Source organism: Taeniopygia guttata, chromosome 5, assembly GCF_048771995.1.
Source record: "Taeniopygia guttata chromosome 5, bTaeGut7.mat, whole genome shotgun sequence".
In the NCBI taxonomy this organism is placed as follows: Eukaryota; Metazoa; Chordata; class Aves; order Passeriformes; family Estrildidae; genus Taeniopygia; species Taeniopygia guttata.
This window is the reverse complement of record NC_133030.1, coordinates 31197396-31213489: the sequence shown is the minus strand read 5'-3', so window position 1 is coordinate 31213489 and position 16094 is coordinate 31197396. Positions and strand designations below refer to the sequence as shown.

At 39.9% G+C, this 16094-nt stretch overlaps 1 protein-coding gene across 14 annotated transcripts in view; it reads left to right on the top strand.

Annotated features, from left to right (window-relative positions):
• The window catches only part of SMOC1 (SPARC related modular calcium binding 1), a 158179-nt gene that overhangs the window by 79858 nt on the left and 62227 nt on the right, over nt 1-16094 (top strand). For all 14 annotated transcript variants that reach the window (XM_072930084.1, XM_072930079.1, XM_072930080.1 and 11 more), the window contains 2 exons: nt 9266-9365; nt 11828-11875. In XM_072930084.1, the coding sequence (XP_072786185.1) occupies nt 9266-9365; nt 11828-11875 (148 nt within the window). The remainder of the gene's footprint in view (nt 1-9265; nt 9366-11827; nt 11876-16094) is intronic.

Genomic DNA, 16094 nt, shown 5'->3' with positions numbered 1-16094 from the left:
CTCTACTTTGTGGATTTAGGCAAATCACAGAATGTTTTTTGCCTAACTTTCCATACATCTAATACTACTCTAGATACCTTCTCTCTTGGAGAAATTTTAGGATACATTGGTTGTTTGCAAGGTGTTCTGAAGGTAAAAAAATTCCAAAACAGAATCAATATTGGCTAAAAAAAGATGAGAAAGGCAGAAAACTTTGGATTTGGTTCAAACATTTTGTGATGCCCAGAGGGATAGGAGAGGAAAGATTTTTTTGTTGTGATAACTTACCAAAAATTTTATTCCCCTCCTCAGACTTACTCTCCCATTATCTGGTGTGTGGGAGTGTTTTTGTTTTGTTTTTGTTTTTTGATGATGAAGTAGAAAAATTTGTATTCATCCTGCAAACTCTGCATGTTTCTTTAGGGCAGCATTCTGTTTCTATACTGTGTGGACTATCATGAGAAGGTTGGGACAGGAGAAGATGGCTGCAGTTTTTTGCAGTTTAACTGCACTTTCAATTGTTGAAATTTGATTTTGTATAGAGCTTCTCAGATTGTGTTGGCACTGGAGGCGAATGCTTATAAAAGCTAGCACAGTGGGCCAACATGGAACAAAGTGTTCCATGTTAAACTTCATAGTTCAAGAAAAAAGGGGTAAGGAAAGGCAACTTTGAAATGTCTATCACCTGTCCATCAAGGAGAGGAAAATAGGTGAAATTTTTATCCTTATAAGCTGGACTGATAGTATAGTTGATAAAGCTTTGATTCAGACAGGTTTATTTTGAAGGTTGGTACCAGTGTCTGGATTGTGGAGAAGTTGCTGGACTTTTCCTTGGCACATTCCTTAGCCAGTGTTGGTTGCCAGTTGAGGGGCAGCATGAAACTGCTTATAAAAATTGTGTGGTGTCAATTGGCAGCCAAATGATATTGCACATTCTTCCTTCATTCAGTTCTATCTGTGAACACTAAAGTGCTTTTGTTTTACCTGGCATGATGAAGGAAGCCTCTGATCTCTTTGTATCTGGAATTGACTGAAATTTCATGTAATTCCTTGGTTCATAAAAATACCCTGCATTCCACATACCTCACAAACCAGCTTCATCAGTTATGTTGCAGCATTTAAGGTAATTGTCCCTGCATAAGATTTAAGTGAAAAATAATGTCCAAGAAAGCTAACAAGTTTCAACCTGCTTTTGAGACAAATATTTCCTTTAGATTCTGGTCAAAAGGAATTAAATTTTAATTTAAAAAAATATGTATAAAAATTAGAATTTTGGTGGACAGTCTAAACAGTTTTGCTTCCAGCAACTCATGAATAGATCTCATCAGGTGGAGGTATTTTTGATACTGTTTATTTTGTGCAGAAAATTGAAGCTCCTGGGTTCTGCTCTACAGGGAGGCTGTGTTCTTGTGAAGTCCCTGAGGCCTTGCTGAAGTCAGCTCTGGACTGTTGTTAGTTTATTCTGATCCAATACCCAGTGTTGCTCCATCTAGACTTCAAAATCTCCATTGGGAAGTCTACAACAGAACAGCATCTCTCAATGAAGTTTCTAGGAAAAATACCCACTGTGCTCTTCAACATGGAATGCCCATCCCAACAATAGTCTAAGCAGATGCATATGTTTCAGGGTATATAAAGTTGGCTAGAGAGACATTTTCAACAACTTTCCCCTTTCTGTGTAACTGTTATTGAAAGGGAGTTTTATGTAGAAGAAAAAAATCTGATCAGAGAGGAAACAAAGATGCACGCATGTATTTAGAATATCAAATGTCTGAATTATTACAGCACTCATTCAAGATGTAGATGACTTGCTTTCAGGTCACCTTGCTGAGCCTAGTGAACACAGTAGGTATTCAGGCCCACATTGTTGTCCTTGCCATCAGACTTCAAAAGAGTGTGATTTTTAATTTAAGAAATTAATTGTTGGAAATTCTTGAAATTTTTGTAGGACTGAAAATAGCAGTACAGATGTGGGAGAATTAGGTAGCAGTAACTGTGTTCAGAGAACCTGCTTGGCCTTAACAAGATTGAACTGTTGCTTTTGTAGTTCTATGTAATTATCTTGATTAGAAACTAAATTGCAATCACTCTGGGTAAACATTGAAGGTGGGGCTGTTCCTCTGAACGCAGTGTTAGTCTGCCCTTTTCAGCTCCTGGAGTTGTAGCCAGTTAAATACTGAATTTGGGGCTGGATGCTCTGCAGACTGGATGGGGCTGAAGGGTGCTGATGAGAACACAGCTCCTCTGCCACTCTGTGAGCGGGAGCATGCACCACGGAGGAAGACCATGCTCGCTTACTTCCTCCTGCTTCCCTGCAGGCTTGGATCTACCACAGTTTGATGTGGCAGGGAGGTGAAAGGGAGAAGGGCCTAAAGGCAAAGGCCTTAGTTTGGCTTGCATGTAAACCCTTTTGTAGGGAGACATCGTGTGCATGTCTTAAAACACTTGTATGATCTGTCTGGTTTTCATTGCCTGTGAAATTTAGACTGAAATCAGTGTTGCCACTGATTCTGTTGCTCAGCTGATAAGTTTTCCAGTTTTCTTATGCATGACTCGGTATAATGGGGTTTGTTTACTGCATCAAGAGGAGCTAGCACTTGTCAATTCACTGGCTGTCATAACAGTTTCTATGCAACATGTGTGCTGCTTCCCTTATTGTTGAGTATGTGTATTGCAAAGATCTTATCAAATCCTCTTTTAGTGCTACTTATGCATTTGCAGGGTGAAAAAGTGATGCTTATTGCAGGCATGATGGGATGACTGTAAATGGGGAAGCAGATCTCTGCAATTGCTATGTCTTTATATTTCAGTCTGTGTGGGGAATATTATTTCCTATAACAAAATATCTCTACACTTAGCCCACAGTACTATAAGGCAGATAAAATTTGAGTTATTCAAAACATAAGAATGTTTGTTAGATACGAATAATTTGATTAATTGTAGAAAACTGAGGTCACATACTCTTATGCAGAATTAACCATGACTAAAACCAGTTAGTGTTCCCAAGACTTTGGCCTTTTTGCTGGTATGCTGTATTTTCCATAAATGCCTTTCCTTTTCCATGCTGCACTTAACCTGCTGTGCTCTGTTCTTCATAAACAACAGGCACTAGTGGGTAATCTGCACACTTTCTTTTGCTGCCTAGTGCCATTGGGCTTGTTGCCATGGGCTGAGGGAGACTTGCATTCTTCATAGTTTTTCCCCAAGCAGTTTTTCAGAAAAGGTTGCTGAGATTTTAAACGGGATCTGTTACAGACAGATTAATATGAACATGAATAATGTTAATCCTGCCTTGGGGGTGTAGTTTTGTGGGAATTTGCAGTATGTCTTGCTGTTTGCTGTGACCTTCCACTGTGTAGTTGTGGTTTCTTTTCCTCACAAGTCTGCATAAAACTGACTGAGGGCAAATCTCCTTGGAGAGTTTCTATGAGTTTAGGGTTCTTAAAATCTGGCTCCTGGTACAGTTATGATGCAGCACTGAGATTGCTCTGAAAGTGCATCAGTCAAACCTGTGGCCTTATGACAGGATAAGTGAGGGGCTGACTATCCGAGCAGTTCTGCATTATCAGATAGCTTCTAGAGCATTACCACATTTTGTAATCTAAGTCTGCTTGGAAAGAGTAATCTAGATTATGGTCCATACCAGTAGTTTCACTCCACACTGTGCTAATGCACATAAAATATTCTGTTTTCTCCCAAGTTCCTCAAACAGCCCTTTCTAAAGATGTGGGGAGCCCATTCAGCCTTCAGTATACTTCATGATCCAAGTCTGCTCCTCTGTATAGGTTAGTGTAGCATGATGCTGGGCAGAATTGCAAACTCACTTCTTAATGCAGCAAGGTACTGTGTAGACATGTCTATCATTCCCTGGATGCTGTCTGTTATTCCATTATTCAGTGCTCAGATTCAAGCAATACTAAGCTCTCAAAGAATTCACCTTCCTGTCAGAAGAACACAGTCTATCTTGCTAGAGTAAAAAAACTCTTTATAAAAAAGCATCTGGTTTTTAAATGATAGCTAGTCCTGGCTTTTTTTTTTTTATTAAGAGACATCCCTTCTATAAAATATGGTAGCTGTAGCTTTTTGTGAGTTCTGCTTTGCAGGTTTGCTACTTAAACACTTGCTTTCTTACTGTGGCTTTCATTGTGTTTCTCATTTGTATGTAGTGCTAAAGATAAACCATGAGTGGGTAAGGAGGTAAGAACTTTGGTTATTTATGGCGTTTCTTCAAAGAAGTACCAGTCGAGATAGCAAAGGAACAGGTTCTTAAAGTGGGAGTGGACATGCTTAAGGAAAGTGACAATGTAAGGTCATTCTTAGCTTCAAAGTGTCATATTCAGTGTCAGAAGCAGAAAGCCTCTCTTGAGGGCCCTTTCCCTGAGCTAAAAATAATGTATGTGTCAGCATGTGTGATGGGAATGTCCTTGATCAAGCTCTTTTGCCTCAGATCGTTTATTTCCCGGGTTGTAGGAACAGTGAAATTCCTGTGGAGCAAACATTTCTTGAGTGGTGCATAGACTTGAGAGAGGTGGGTGCTGCGTAGAGCCCTGGTGTGAATATTTGCACAACACTATTTTTGAAGAATTACGTATGAGTGGAGAACAGAAAAAGTGACAAGAATTGTTTGAGGGACTGCAGTCCCAAAGAGGCTTAAACACAAGATGAAGGCTAATAGATAGTTCGCCTAAAATTGCCTATACAGGTAAGGCAGGCTTCTGACAATAATCAGCTGACTCTTAATGTAGGAAAAAATGTTACAGGATGCAGGGTCTAAGTGAGCCAGAACAGAGCATCACCGTGCAGAGTTAAGATAAATGGCCATCAGGCCAGTGTGCTGGCTGTGTACCACTAACTTGGGTTCAGAGGACTTGCTAGCTGAGCCTCAGAGGCTTGAACAAAGGAAAGACTTAATTAAAGAATTGCTGTGTCACACTGGCTTCTGCTCCTTGGGTCAGACTAGATGACCTACTGGCTTGGAGCTATTTTTTTTTAGCTGTTTTTACAGTGCTTACAAGGAGCACCTGGATGCAGCCAGGATTTGGAGCCTTGCCTGGTTCTGTGGGTGCAGTCAGTAGCTCTGCTGCCTGCCCTTAGCCTCAGCAGTGCCATTCAAAAACTGGATGTGTTTTTTTCTTTTCTCATAGAAGTATAGTTTTCAATACACAATGAATGTTCTTTCCTTCTCATCTCTGCCCTCCATTGTGGAAGTAGCCGGGAAATGTTTGTTTGATATGTGATGGGATAGGAATGGGTTGCTAAACATTTCATCTGAACAGCAATGAGAGACTAGTCTGAGTGTTTCTATTCCTGTTGTCAGCCCAGTGCTTGTCCAAGCACTATTACAGCAAACTACCTCTTTCTGTAACTCCGTGGAAACTGGTTTCAGCCGTCACAAGAATTCCTGCTTTCCCTCTTTTCTCTCCATGATATGTGTATACAATTTCTCTCTCACTTCCAGTTTCTATTTGGGCAACATCCCCTTGGTCCTCATTTGTCAAATTGTTATAAAGGGATGCTGCTTGCTTGTTTAGAAGCTTTACTTTAGAAGCCTGCTTGTTTAGAAGTTTTACTTGGGAATCAGTTTTTAGCATTTCCAGTGAGATACTGAGGAGGCCCAAAGAATGGCTTCTTTTTCACCTGAGGGACTTAAGAGGCGGAGTCATTGCCCAGTGACTACTCTTTTAATGCTTACATATTATAAGGAATTTTATGAGAACAGGTTTTTAATCATATAGCCAGTGTACTGGCTGCTGTTTGATTTCACACATTATAATGTTAGGGTGGAGTAAAGAAACTGCTGCTATGCTTTTAATTTGGGGAGTGGGGATGTGGAGGAATTTTTCTTGGGTCTGTCCCTCATGCTTTTCATCATTCAGTTGAGACACAGGTAAGATGTCCTCTCTCTCCATGAAAAATAAGAACAGTGTCCTTCTGTGTGAACAGTGTCCTGCTTGCAGTGCTTTAAAATGCAATTGGATTTTTTTTTTAATGTAGATGTTAATGGGGAACCTGGTGGAGACCTCAAATGATTTACAGGTTTTATTTCTTTCCTATTATGTAATTTTTATTGGTTTCCTATTATGTAACTTACAATACAGCTGTTGAACAGGTGTGTGTTAATCTGAGATAACAAATTGTCACATGCCTTTCCAGCAGTAACAGGCGTTCTGTAGCTGCAGCTTGATTATCAATCAAGTCTATTGAATATACAAAATTGTATTTTAGTATATTAGATTGTATTTCCTCTGCCTCAGTGCTTAGCTTTGGAAAACTGAAAGCCAAAAAAGTCAAAAGCACTTTTTCTAACATGTATTTTGATAGAGTCAAAATTAACTCAATAACTGTAGGTTAGATCTGTGCAGTAAACATGTGTTGTGCTTGCATACTTCCTTTCCTGATGATAAGTGTTTAAAAAATCTCACTACTTTGGGAGTAGGATGAAATGAGATTGAATTTTGGGTTGACAATTGAAATTTTATTTAGAAATAAAAGCTCAAATTTAAGATAAACGGAAAATTTTAAAGTAATCCCACAAATTTTGGATATTCATTGCCAGAAGTGCTCTGAAATTGACATTTTATGTTTTTTTGCACACTGTGCTTAGAAAGGGTACTGGATCAGCTATTGCCTTTACACTTTTTTCAGTGTCATACCAGTCCTATGTAAGGGATGAAGAGTATACCTTCCCTCCCAGCCTTTAAGCTGCAAACTCTAGGCTGTAGGCTGCTGTTGTTATGACCTAAATTGTACTGAGACCTGGTCAGGTATCGTGGTGAAAGGTAGAGTGTCTCAGTGTAAAAGCATTCAGGCAACACAACTGCCCTGATTCTTGAGATTTCCAAAGTGCCCATTCTTCATGGCTAGCTGTCTGGCCTTTAGGATAATGGCTGAGCTTTAATTGCAGCTGTTATCTGTAGGAGGGAAGTCCTTTGGTACTGCAGTAAAACATGTGGTTGTGGTTGTTGTGAAAGTGCTGAGTGCTGTCAGTGTCCCAATTTTTTTTTCCTTCCTTTTTCTAATGGCAATTTCTTTCTTTTCTTAATGGCAACATGGGGGAAGAAAAGGTCATGGGATACCAGTCCAAGGAAGACTAACATTTCTTAGCCTAGTTATTTACTAAATTGCTTCACTTTTTAATGGGTGTAATGTACTTCGCTTCCATAGATGAGTGTATGTAGTTCATAGTTCTCTACTGAGGTGTGTTACATAACATACTCTTAGTTAATGCATCTATCTTGAATTTGTGTCAATACATTTTTGGTTTTGGGCTCCTCTGCCATGTACTTTGTTATTTTTCTGAAGATTTGGCTAAAGGACTATCAAGTGACTAATACTACTTGAGTTTTTTAAATGCTGGGTACGCTGGATTTTTTATGTAACATAACATGGGATGGTCTTGCCCTACAAATTTGAGACCCTCTCCTGGCATTTAGCTCCCTTGCTAGGATTTTTACAATTTATGCAGCTTCTTGTGCTGTTGGGAATGCAGTCTTGTGTGCATGTGCTCAGCAAAGATAAATTCTAAACACAAACCAGAGCATGTCTATCGCATTTGTTTTGAGTGTTCAATTGATTACATTGAGCAATAAAAAATATTTTCTAACTTGATTATTGCTTATTATAGTCATAATACTTCTGAGTAATTTGCAATCAATATTGCGATATATTGAGCAAAGAAAAATGAATCTGCAGATAGCAGTGACAGTGACTGCAGTAACGTGGGTATATGAGATGACTGTTGATTTTGGCTACTAAAAGTAGATGCTTAAGGCAAAATGATTGATTTGCACTTTAGTAAAACCCAAGATAAACAAGTAAAACCCAAGATAAACACGACGTACTGTGTTATAATTGCTCTTAGATCATGTTTTATGTGATATTCAAAGCCTTTAAAAAAAACTTGTCATTAAGTCTCTGAACAAACTTTGCTACCTTAGGGCATTGAAGCCAGCTGTCAGCAAGGGGAATGACTGGTTTTGCTCTGAAGGATCCCTAATGAGGGCACCAGCACAAACACCCCATCACTCTTCTCTTCTGTGTGAAGAGGACTGGAATTAGAAATAGGTTTCAATTAACTTGTTTGGAAAAAAAACAGAATGAACAGAATTCATTTTACAAGTAAAATAAAAAGGTAGTTTCTGAAATGGTCTCATTTCATGGCTTTTTTCAGAAATGTATTGAAGGAGCCATCTCTAGTCTATAGTAACAGGATGTACTTCTATACCATTTCACAGTACTGACAAGGCATATTTAACTCCAGCTGAAAGTATGCTCATTAGAAAGAATTTTGGGACCTGTTAGTATTTGCACAGATGTCTGTACAATGATAGTTTAACTTTTATCTCAAAGATGTCAGGGACATCCTGAATTTCATCCAGTTGCTGGCTGCTCTGGAAGCTGAGGCAAAGTCTGTAATTAGATTTGTTAGGCTGAATGAAATTTTAGTGGTCCTGTATTAATATCTCCATAGATGTTACTAAGATCAGTCTGCTAGATCAGGACTTACCTATTCTTACTTGAGAGGTTCTGCATCTGAATTTGTAATTCTGGTGTCTTTCTGGGGTGAAGGAAGGAACTGGACAGCTCTAGATGTTCAGCTCAGAAGTTGATCTTTAAAGTCAATCAAGATGAATTTTATACTGTGTACCTTTTGACTCACTAGAACCTTCATCAGATGTTCTTAAGTCCATGTCAATATATGAGGAGCAAGCATGTTTGATCTTGCTCCTGCTGTGTAGTTTGACATAGTAACACAATAGAGTTTAAATCTGTCTGGAGAAAGTTTGTTAACCAAGTCAGTATTGCACTTTTCCAGCCATGTCACTGAATAAAATGCTTCTGAAATGCCTACAGATGCTGCTCTCAAGCAGTGGCTATGGAATTTTGAGATAGGGTGGCCTTTCCATAACCCAGCTGTGACGCAGGGGAACGAGTTTTTAATAATAAACAGTAAGTGGGATGTAGCAGAGGGTGGAGTGAGCTGAGACACAACTGCTGCATCTCCCAACTAAAGTGTTCTCTGATGATTACTTGTAACTTCTTTTGCCTCCTGAATTTCAGCTACAGGAGTTGGAGTAGGAGAAATCACCTTTCTTTTGGGGGGGGGGGGGGAGATGAGGGAAGAAAAGATAATGATATCAAAGGTAGTCTTCTGTAAGACCTCCTTGCTCTGAAGCATGTGTTTGTGATACCTCTGGGTTGGGACTTCAATAGGATGGTGAATGATAATAAAGTGGTTGGTGAAAGAGTGAGAAATGAAATGCCTGCTCTTTGTTTTATTAAACAGGTGCAGTGCCATACCTACACTGGATACTGCTGGTGTGTGACACCTGATGGCAAGCCTATTAGCGGCTCTTCTGTACAGAACAAAACTCCTGTATGTTCAGGTACTGTGGGAGTGGCTTCAGCAAACACTAACTTTATAACCAGAGGGCTGGGGTGAATGCATCCTTCTGAGAGCCCAGTCTTTTCAGGTGACTTGGCCAGTTTACCCCACTTAACACTGCACTTTGGACTCTGGCATGTCCACCCTGCAATTAGGATGCAGACACTTCTGCAAGGCTCAGTAGGAAAAACCACTAAGTTGACAATTGTGGCAGCCAAGGCAAGAGTCAGTGTTGCTGTGTACACCAACACCAAAGATTTGCTGAGCAGATGGGATAATTTTTTTCCATGAGCTATATTGTAATGAAATGGTTCTTGGGCTGTATTTTGTGGGACATGGAGTAATATTTAGTACAGAGTGATTTCAGTTAATTCATGAAGGTGGTTCTATACAAAACTGTCAGTTTCCAGAGTCCTGCTGTTATAATGAATTTGGGTCTTCTGACCACGTTGCTTAGTTTAGGATCCCTGTGTTTGTGTCATGGGGGTGGACAGCACTGGGCTTGCACCACAGCTCACAGGAGGGAGCTCCAGACCCAGCCTGTTACTGGTGTTAATTATTAAGTGATGTTTTTCTGGGCGCTCAGGCTGACATTACTGTGTTGCCCAGCGGTTTATTGAGACCAAATCCACAAGTTTCTTTAAAAAAGAGTAATGTTTTTCTTTCTTCTCCACACCATTCGATATAGTAGTCCATGGCTCAAGTGGAATGAGATTGGGCTCCAGATTTTCATATGGCCCTTATCAATAGTTGGTCTAGTTTTGTGAGCTGTTGTGAACAGTCCTACTGTGACACCACAGTAAACACAGGCAGGGTTGTTCTGTACTTTGGGGAGAATTAAAGGGCAACACTGGAATTGTGCCATCCTTCCCACTTTTCTGTCTCCCCCCCCAAAAAATTAGAGAAGAAGGAAAAGACAGTAAGCATAGGAGTGTGTTTCTAGCATGTTCAGTGATGCTACATGGCTTCATGCTCTACAATCTGCATCTTGAGGGTTTTAGTATAGCTCTTCTCTCACACCTTGCAGTGTTTGCCCTTTAGGTAAGAGCATGGCAGGAGTCAAACCTTTGGGATTTTGATTTTTTTTTTTACCTTAACCTGTGTCCTCTTGGCTGTAGGGTGTTCTGTGGTAGTAAGCAAACTTACACTTATTACTTGTGGTAATAAGTGACTTGCATAAGGGTTTGAGTTGAGTGGGAGAGCTGTCTGAGAACCAGTGACCCAATGTACCTTGAGGAGATGCTTGGTTTTTCACAGGCATGTGGAAAGAAAAGAAATTAATATCCTATTTTGGTGTAAGGTGCAATCCTACAGTAATTTGGCTTAAACCTTTAGAATATGACTTTATGACACCACTTTCAGTATATCATTTTGGTAGGGCATGTTTTAGACTTTTACTGATCTATCCAGTTAGTCTTGTGCTGTTTATAAAATCATGTTGCAGAAAAGTAAAGCCATGTTATACTGTAGGACATAGATGTTAGACATATGATGACTAATACCGAGTTTGTGCTTACTACTTGTGATTCAGCAGTAGATCTGTGATGAACTGATCTACAAGTGAAAGTGTCCAGACAATAGTTTACCTTCAGAGTTTGTCTTGATCAGATTCTTGGGGCTGTCAGAGCTGCCTTCTTTAAAGCTGACTTTTGATCCATGTTTCCTGAATGTTCAGTAATCATTGGAACTGTTTAGTAATGGTGCATAGAAGAATCAGTTTCCTGTGAATAAAGCTATTAAAAAAAAAAAAAAAGCTTATAATAGATTTTTATACACTTTGGTAATGGATTTATTTAAAGAATTTTTATTACCTGTTCAAGTTTTAGTAGAAAACTGTGATGAAGCACTAAAGCAGCGTGCAGAACCAAGCATGGAATCATATATACTATGTGAAGATCTAAGTTATAATAGACAATCCAAGATGTGTTCTGTTCATGTACATGCTGAATCTTACTTAGTGTCCCATTTCAAACAGCTGGGGATGTTCAGGGGTTGGTTGAAATCCATTTTCTGCAAATTGTCCCACTTAATCCCTTTCCTCTGGAATACTGTGCTTGCATTCCCCTCACACTCTCCCCATCTGCTTTTGATTTGTTCTTCCTGACATTTGCAAATTAAAGAAGTGACTCTTACTGATCTTTCCTTATTGCCCTTGGATTTATTCCAGGTTTCTTACTAGCATGATGCTCTCTTGAGGTCTTTCAAATCACTAGATCCAGCTACTAAAGATTTCTTGTTTACCTTTATCCCAATTAAATGTGTTGATGCATAAAACTTCCTTATACTTTTGACATTGGTTGAAGCCACAGGCTCTCTGAGTCTTAAATGGAGCTGTTGACATATAAATAGATGCTTTATGGGTTGAGATATTGACTGCATTATTGTGACATTATATGCTCTGTGTGATTGTGCAGCATCCAAATGGATGTCTTTTATTCTTCTTTTTTTTTTTCTCCCCTTTAGGTTCAGTAACTGATAAACCATCAAGCCAGGGTAATTCGGGAAGGAAAGGTGAGTGGAGTCCTGTGCTTGACCAGCTTGTTTTGTAACAGCAGCTGCCGAGCCAAGTCCCTTAAGACTGCTCAGAACATGGGTTCCTAAGCGTCTCCAGGGTGCAGGGGTGGATGTGCCACTAGAGCTGCCCTTCAGGAGGAGGAATAAGATGACTGTTCTGCTCCCTGCGGAGTAGAAAAGGGTGTTCTCTGCTCTGTGCTTCCCAGCTGAGTTGAAGTACAAGAAAGCTGAGCTTCCCAAAGGAGTGGCTGGTCCAGAATAACCTCTGCTTGTTCACCTTGAAGTAACATACTGAGCATTTCTCAGTAAAATTCCTAGAGATTAGGAAGGCTGTCAGTACGGTCTGTGCTCCAAAATATAGGAGTGCCAGTGTCATGGTTGTGGCTTTGTATGCGTTGAAAGCTGGGGCTTTTTAACAGTGCATAAAACCTTTTGGCCAGCTGGAGCAATGCTGGCTTAAGCCTTAGCAGTGCTTGGAAATTTCACAGGCATTTATTCTTCTTCTTTACACTCCTGTCTTTAGTCCTTGCCCTTCCTGAATAAGGCATTAGATGGGTCATTGTTCTTCTGTGAGTATTCATAGCTCTTCCCTGTATCCTCTGGTTTGCATTCACTGAAATGGTTTTGAGAGGGTTGACCACTGAAGTATACATTGAGAAGCAGTCAAATATGTCTTTAGGCCTTTTCCACACCCTAATTGTCAGCCTTTTCCCCCTCTAGCCCCACTGGAGAGTCAGCTTTTGAGTTTGTCTCCATACTCCAGGAAAACTGTGCTGAATACCTCCTCACTTTTGCTGGTGAGGATCAATGCTCTTTCCTGGGAGAAGTTCCTGTTTTGATAAGCAAAGCAGGATTTTTAGTGCTAACTCTCTAAACCAGTTATTCCTGACACTTCAAAGTGAAGTAGAACACTGACTTTGGTGCCAATACTTTGAAGGACATCTTCCATGCTGGGAATGTCAATCAGGTCCTGAAAGCACTTAATGGGGATTTGATTGCTCTGTTCAGAGTAGAGATGTATTTTGACCATATCTGCTCTACAGCCTATTGCTTATATATAATAGTTTAAGGTAAGGAGAAGAAATATGCAAGGAAAAGTACTTAGTTGAGACTAAATGCTGAAGCCTGTTTCTTATTTTAGGTAAGGATATGTCTCTTTAAACCTGTAATTATGCATTAATGTGTAACTGGCACCTGAACACATGGTTATAATTCTGTTAATGCAATCATTGCCAGTCTAGCCTGAAGTACAAGCAAATCAAATAGCTCTTGAAATCTGCATTATTTTGGAGTTATTTGTAGGCTTTTTACCTGGGTAGTCCTGGTCTGTTCTAGAATTGAAAGCAGCTGACATTGGATTTCATGAGAAACAGGAGCAAAAGGGAAAAACATCTGAACTTGCTTTTTCTTCCACACTCCCTTTATTAACTCAGGGTTGAAGCATGCAAAAAGAAAACTGTAAATGGTATGAACTAATTTAAAATTTGTAATATAAATTGATTCTCCTTGGTGCTGCCTATGGCATCTTGTTTCAAGGATGGTATGCTTGGTCATGTGGCTGCAGAAATGTCCTGTGCAGTAGCTGTCAAAAGGGAAACGTTTCCCTTTGGGCCAGCATGCTTCAAGCAGTCACGTCGAGTTTCTGTCTCCTGCAGTTCTGAATCTGTTAGTATCTCCTAGAAACCCAGACATAAGCAAGTCTGGCCCTATTCCATCATGTTAGAAAAATACTTACAAGCAGCTATTTAATGGGTCTTTTAAAATCAAGAGGGCTTTTAGAAGCTGTAATAATTTGGTTTAAAATTTGATGGACATAGCATTACTTTTTCATCTAGTGGTGAAAATGACTAATCTAAAAATGAATTTGTCCTTCTTATCAGGTTTTTTTTTCTTGCCTTAAGTTACCTTGGTTCAAAATTCCAGTATCAGTTGGAAGAAGCTGGAATCAAGAACAGCCTGGCTTTCTTGAAGCAAGGTGGTTGCTGCAGGTCTTCTCTGAACTCTGATGGCAAGCCAGCATGCACATAACCGTTTGTTCTAGCTGAGTGCTCAGACACTTGTTGCAAAGATTGCCCTTTTCAAGGTGACAGAAAGAGCAGGATGAGGAGAGGTCCAGCAGGGACTGGGTCAGTGATGGCTTTTCTTTTCTAGAGGCACAGCCTGGAAACTTCTGATATCTCTTTGGGCAACTGCCATCTGATTTGGGAGCTTTTGGAATTGCACAGCAGACTCCTCCCTCTCTTCATCCCTGAGTGAGGGTCTTGTAGTCAAAGAGCATTTTTGACATAGAATAGGTATTCTGAAGGAAACAAAGAATAGCTAGGACTTTCAAAAGTGAATTCTTTTTTCTCATTCATACAGGAATGTAAAATATGAGCTAATAAACTTAGTGCCTTTCAAGTCTTCAGGGCAAAAGGGTGGAGGCTGCTCTGCCTTAGGAGCAGTGTGGATGGGTAGGCTTATGCGACTGGGTAATAAATGAAGACTTTACTAGCATATTAGCGCTCCTTTAGAAGAAGCAAATTAATGTTGGAAGGAGAAAAAGGTTATTGGTAATAACTAGTTATTGGTAATAACTCTTTCTCCAGATCCTTTTCCCTCTTTTCCTTCCTGTTGAGCTCTAATTTCTGGGGCTCAGTAGGTACGTTGGAGTACCAGAAGATATGAGGTAACATGATTCCAGTCACAGGCTCTCTCGCTACTGATGAGAAGAAAACAAAATGGCTTTATGTTCATGTGGCTTGGCATGTAGTTCCAGAAAGCGGTTCTGTGGAGCTTTCTGCAGAGAACAAGCAAGCATGCTGGCAAGAGATAATTTCTAAATTCCGTGCTCTGGTTATCCATATTTACATGGCTGCTATTGCTGTATGATGCAATGCCAGTTGTCATACAATTTGCCTCATAAGGTAATTTAAATCAAATTAAATTGGCAGCAAACCTAAAACTTTAAAATAGGTCATATTGATTTGTTCTGTATCTGAGGATTGTTCAGTTGCTGGAAGGCAGAACAGACCTGGGCCTGGGGAGATGGAGGTGTGTTTGCATGAGGTGGAACTGAAACCCAGGTCCTCCAGGGTATGCTTGCTTTGTGACTTTGCAGCTCAGACACTTACCAATGTCCTTTTTGTGCCGAATTTGTCCCACAACTAAAGAACAAGTTTCCAAGAAATGTAATTGCTCTTCTGTGAGATTAGGATATCCAGAAACCTGCAGATTTCTTTTGCTCATAAGGAGCATCTTGCATTAATTTGCTCCAGTTGCTGCTAAGTTCGACGGTCCTGAGACACTATGAAAATGCATGCTGTCTTCTGGAGGTCTGGATCTCCCCAGTCTCTCCCACTAAGATGTTGTTAATGTTTTAAGAAGCAGTGAAAGGCCTCCTTGGAGCCAACCTTACTGGATTTCTTCCCTGCCTAAAGAATGGAGAACATTCCTTTCCAGCCACAGGGAAAGTGTGCCATGCTTTGAGACAAAAGAAGTAAACATGAAACAAAACAAAATTTTATTTTCTTTATCTGGGAGGTGTTGGAGCTTTAGTTCAGATTTAGGATATTGCAATCAGGAGTAGTGTCTTTTACAGTCACAAAGAAGGTTTTAAATGTAGTCTAGTTAGGAATCAGAGGGATGAAAAAAACAGCCATGTATCCTCTTATCTCTGTAAACTCAATTGGTCTTCCTTCTTAAAACTGGAAACAGAGTAAATTAAAAGTGAGTGAAGAGGAAATATATTGAAGTGGGGATATTGGTTCATTAGTGGGGGACGGGCACTGCATGATACTATTTTTTAAACCAACTGAATGAAAGAAGTGGAAAGGATGGATCCCAGTAATCTGGGATTTAAAGGTGATGCAACTGCAGGGTAACTTTGGGCTGGAGTACCTTTCAGTGTCAGTCATGAAGAGTCTTTAGTGGCATGAACTCCCTTTTTCTTTTATAAAGTCTTTAGCAATGCAAAACGTTCCAGGCCTGTTTTGAGTTGTCTTGTTCCCCTATTGCAAAAGCTGACAATAGAATCTGCAATTGCTTGGAGAGTTGGTGAAATGTAAGCTCTGATGGCCCTGCAGAAAGCAAAGCCCAGGTTGAGCATGTTGTACAACTACTATCTTACGTGTAGACATGACTGTCATATGGAGCTGCAAAAAGCTTTTTCTCAGTGGGTTTTGCAGCATATAAGAAAACACTGAAACAGTTTGAGAAACCTAAGATGGGCAACTTG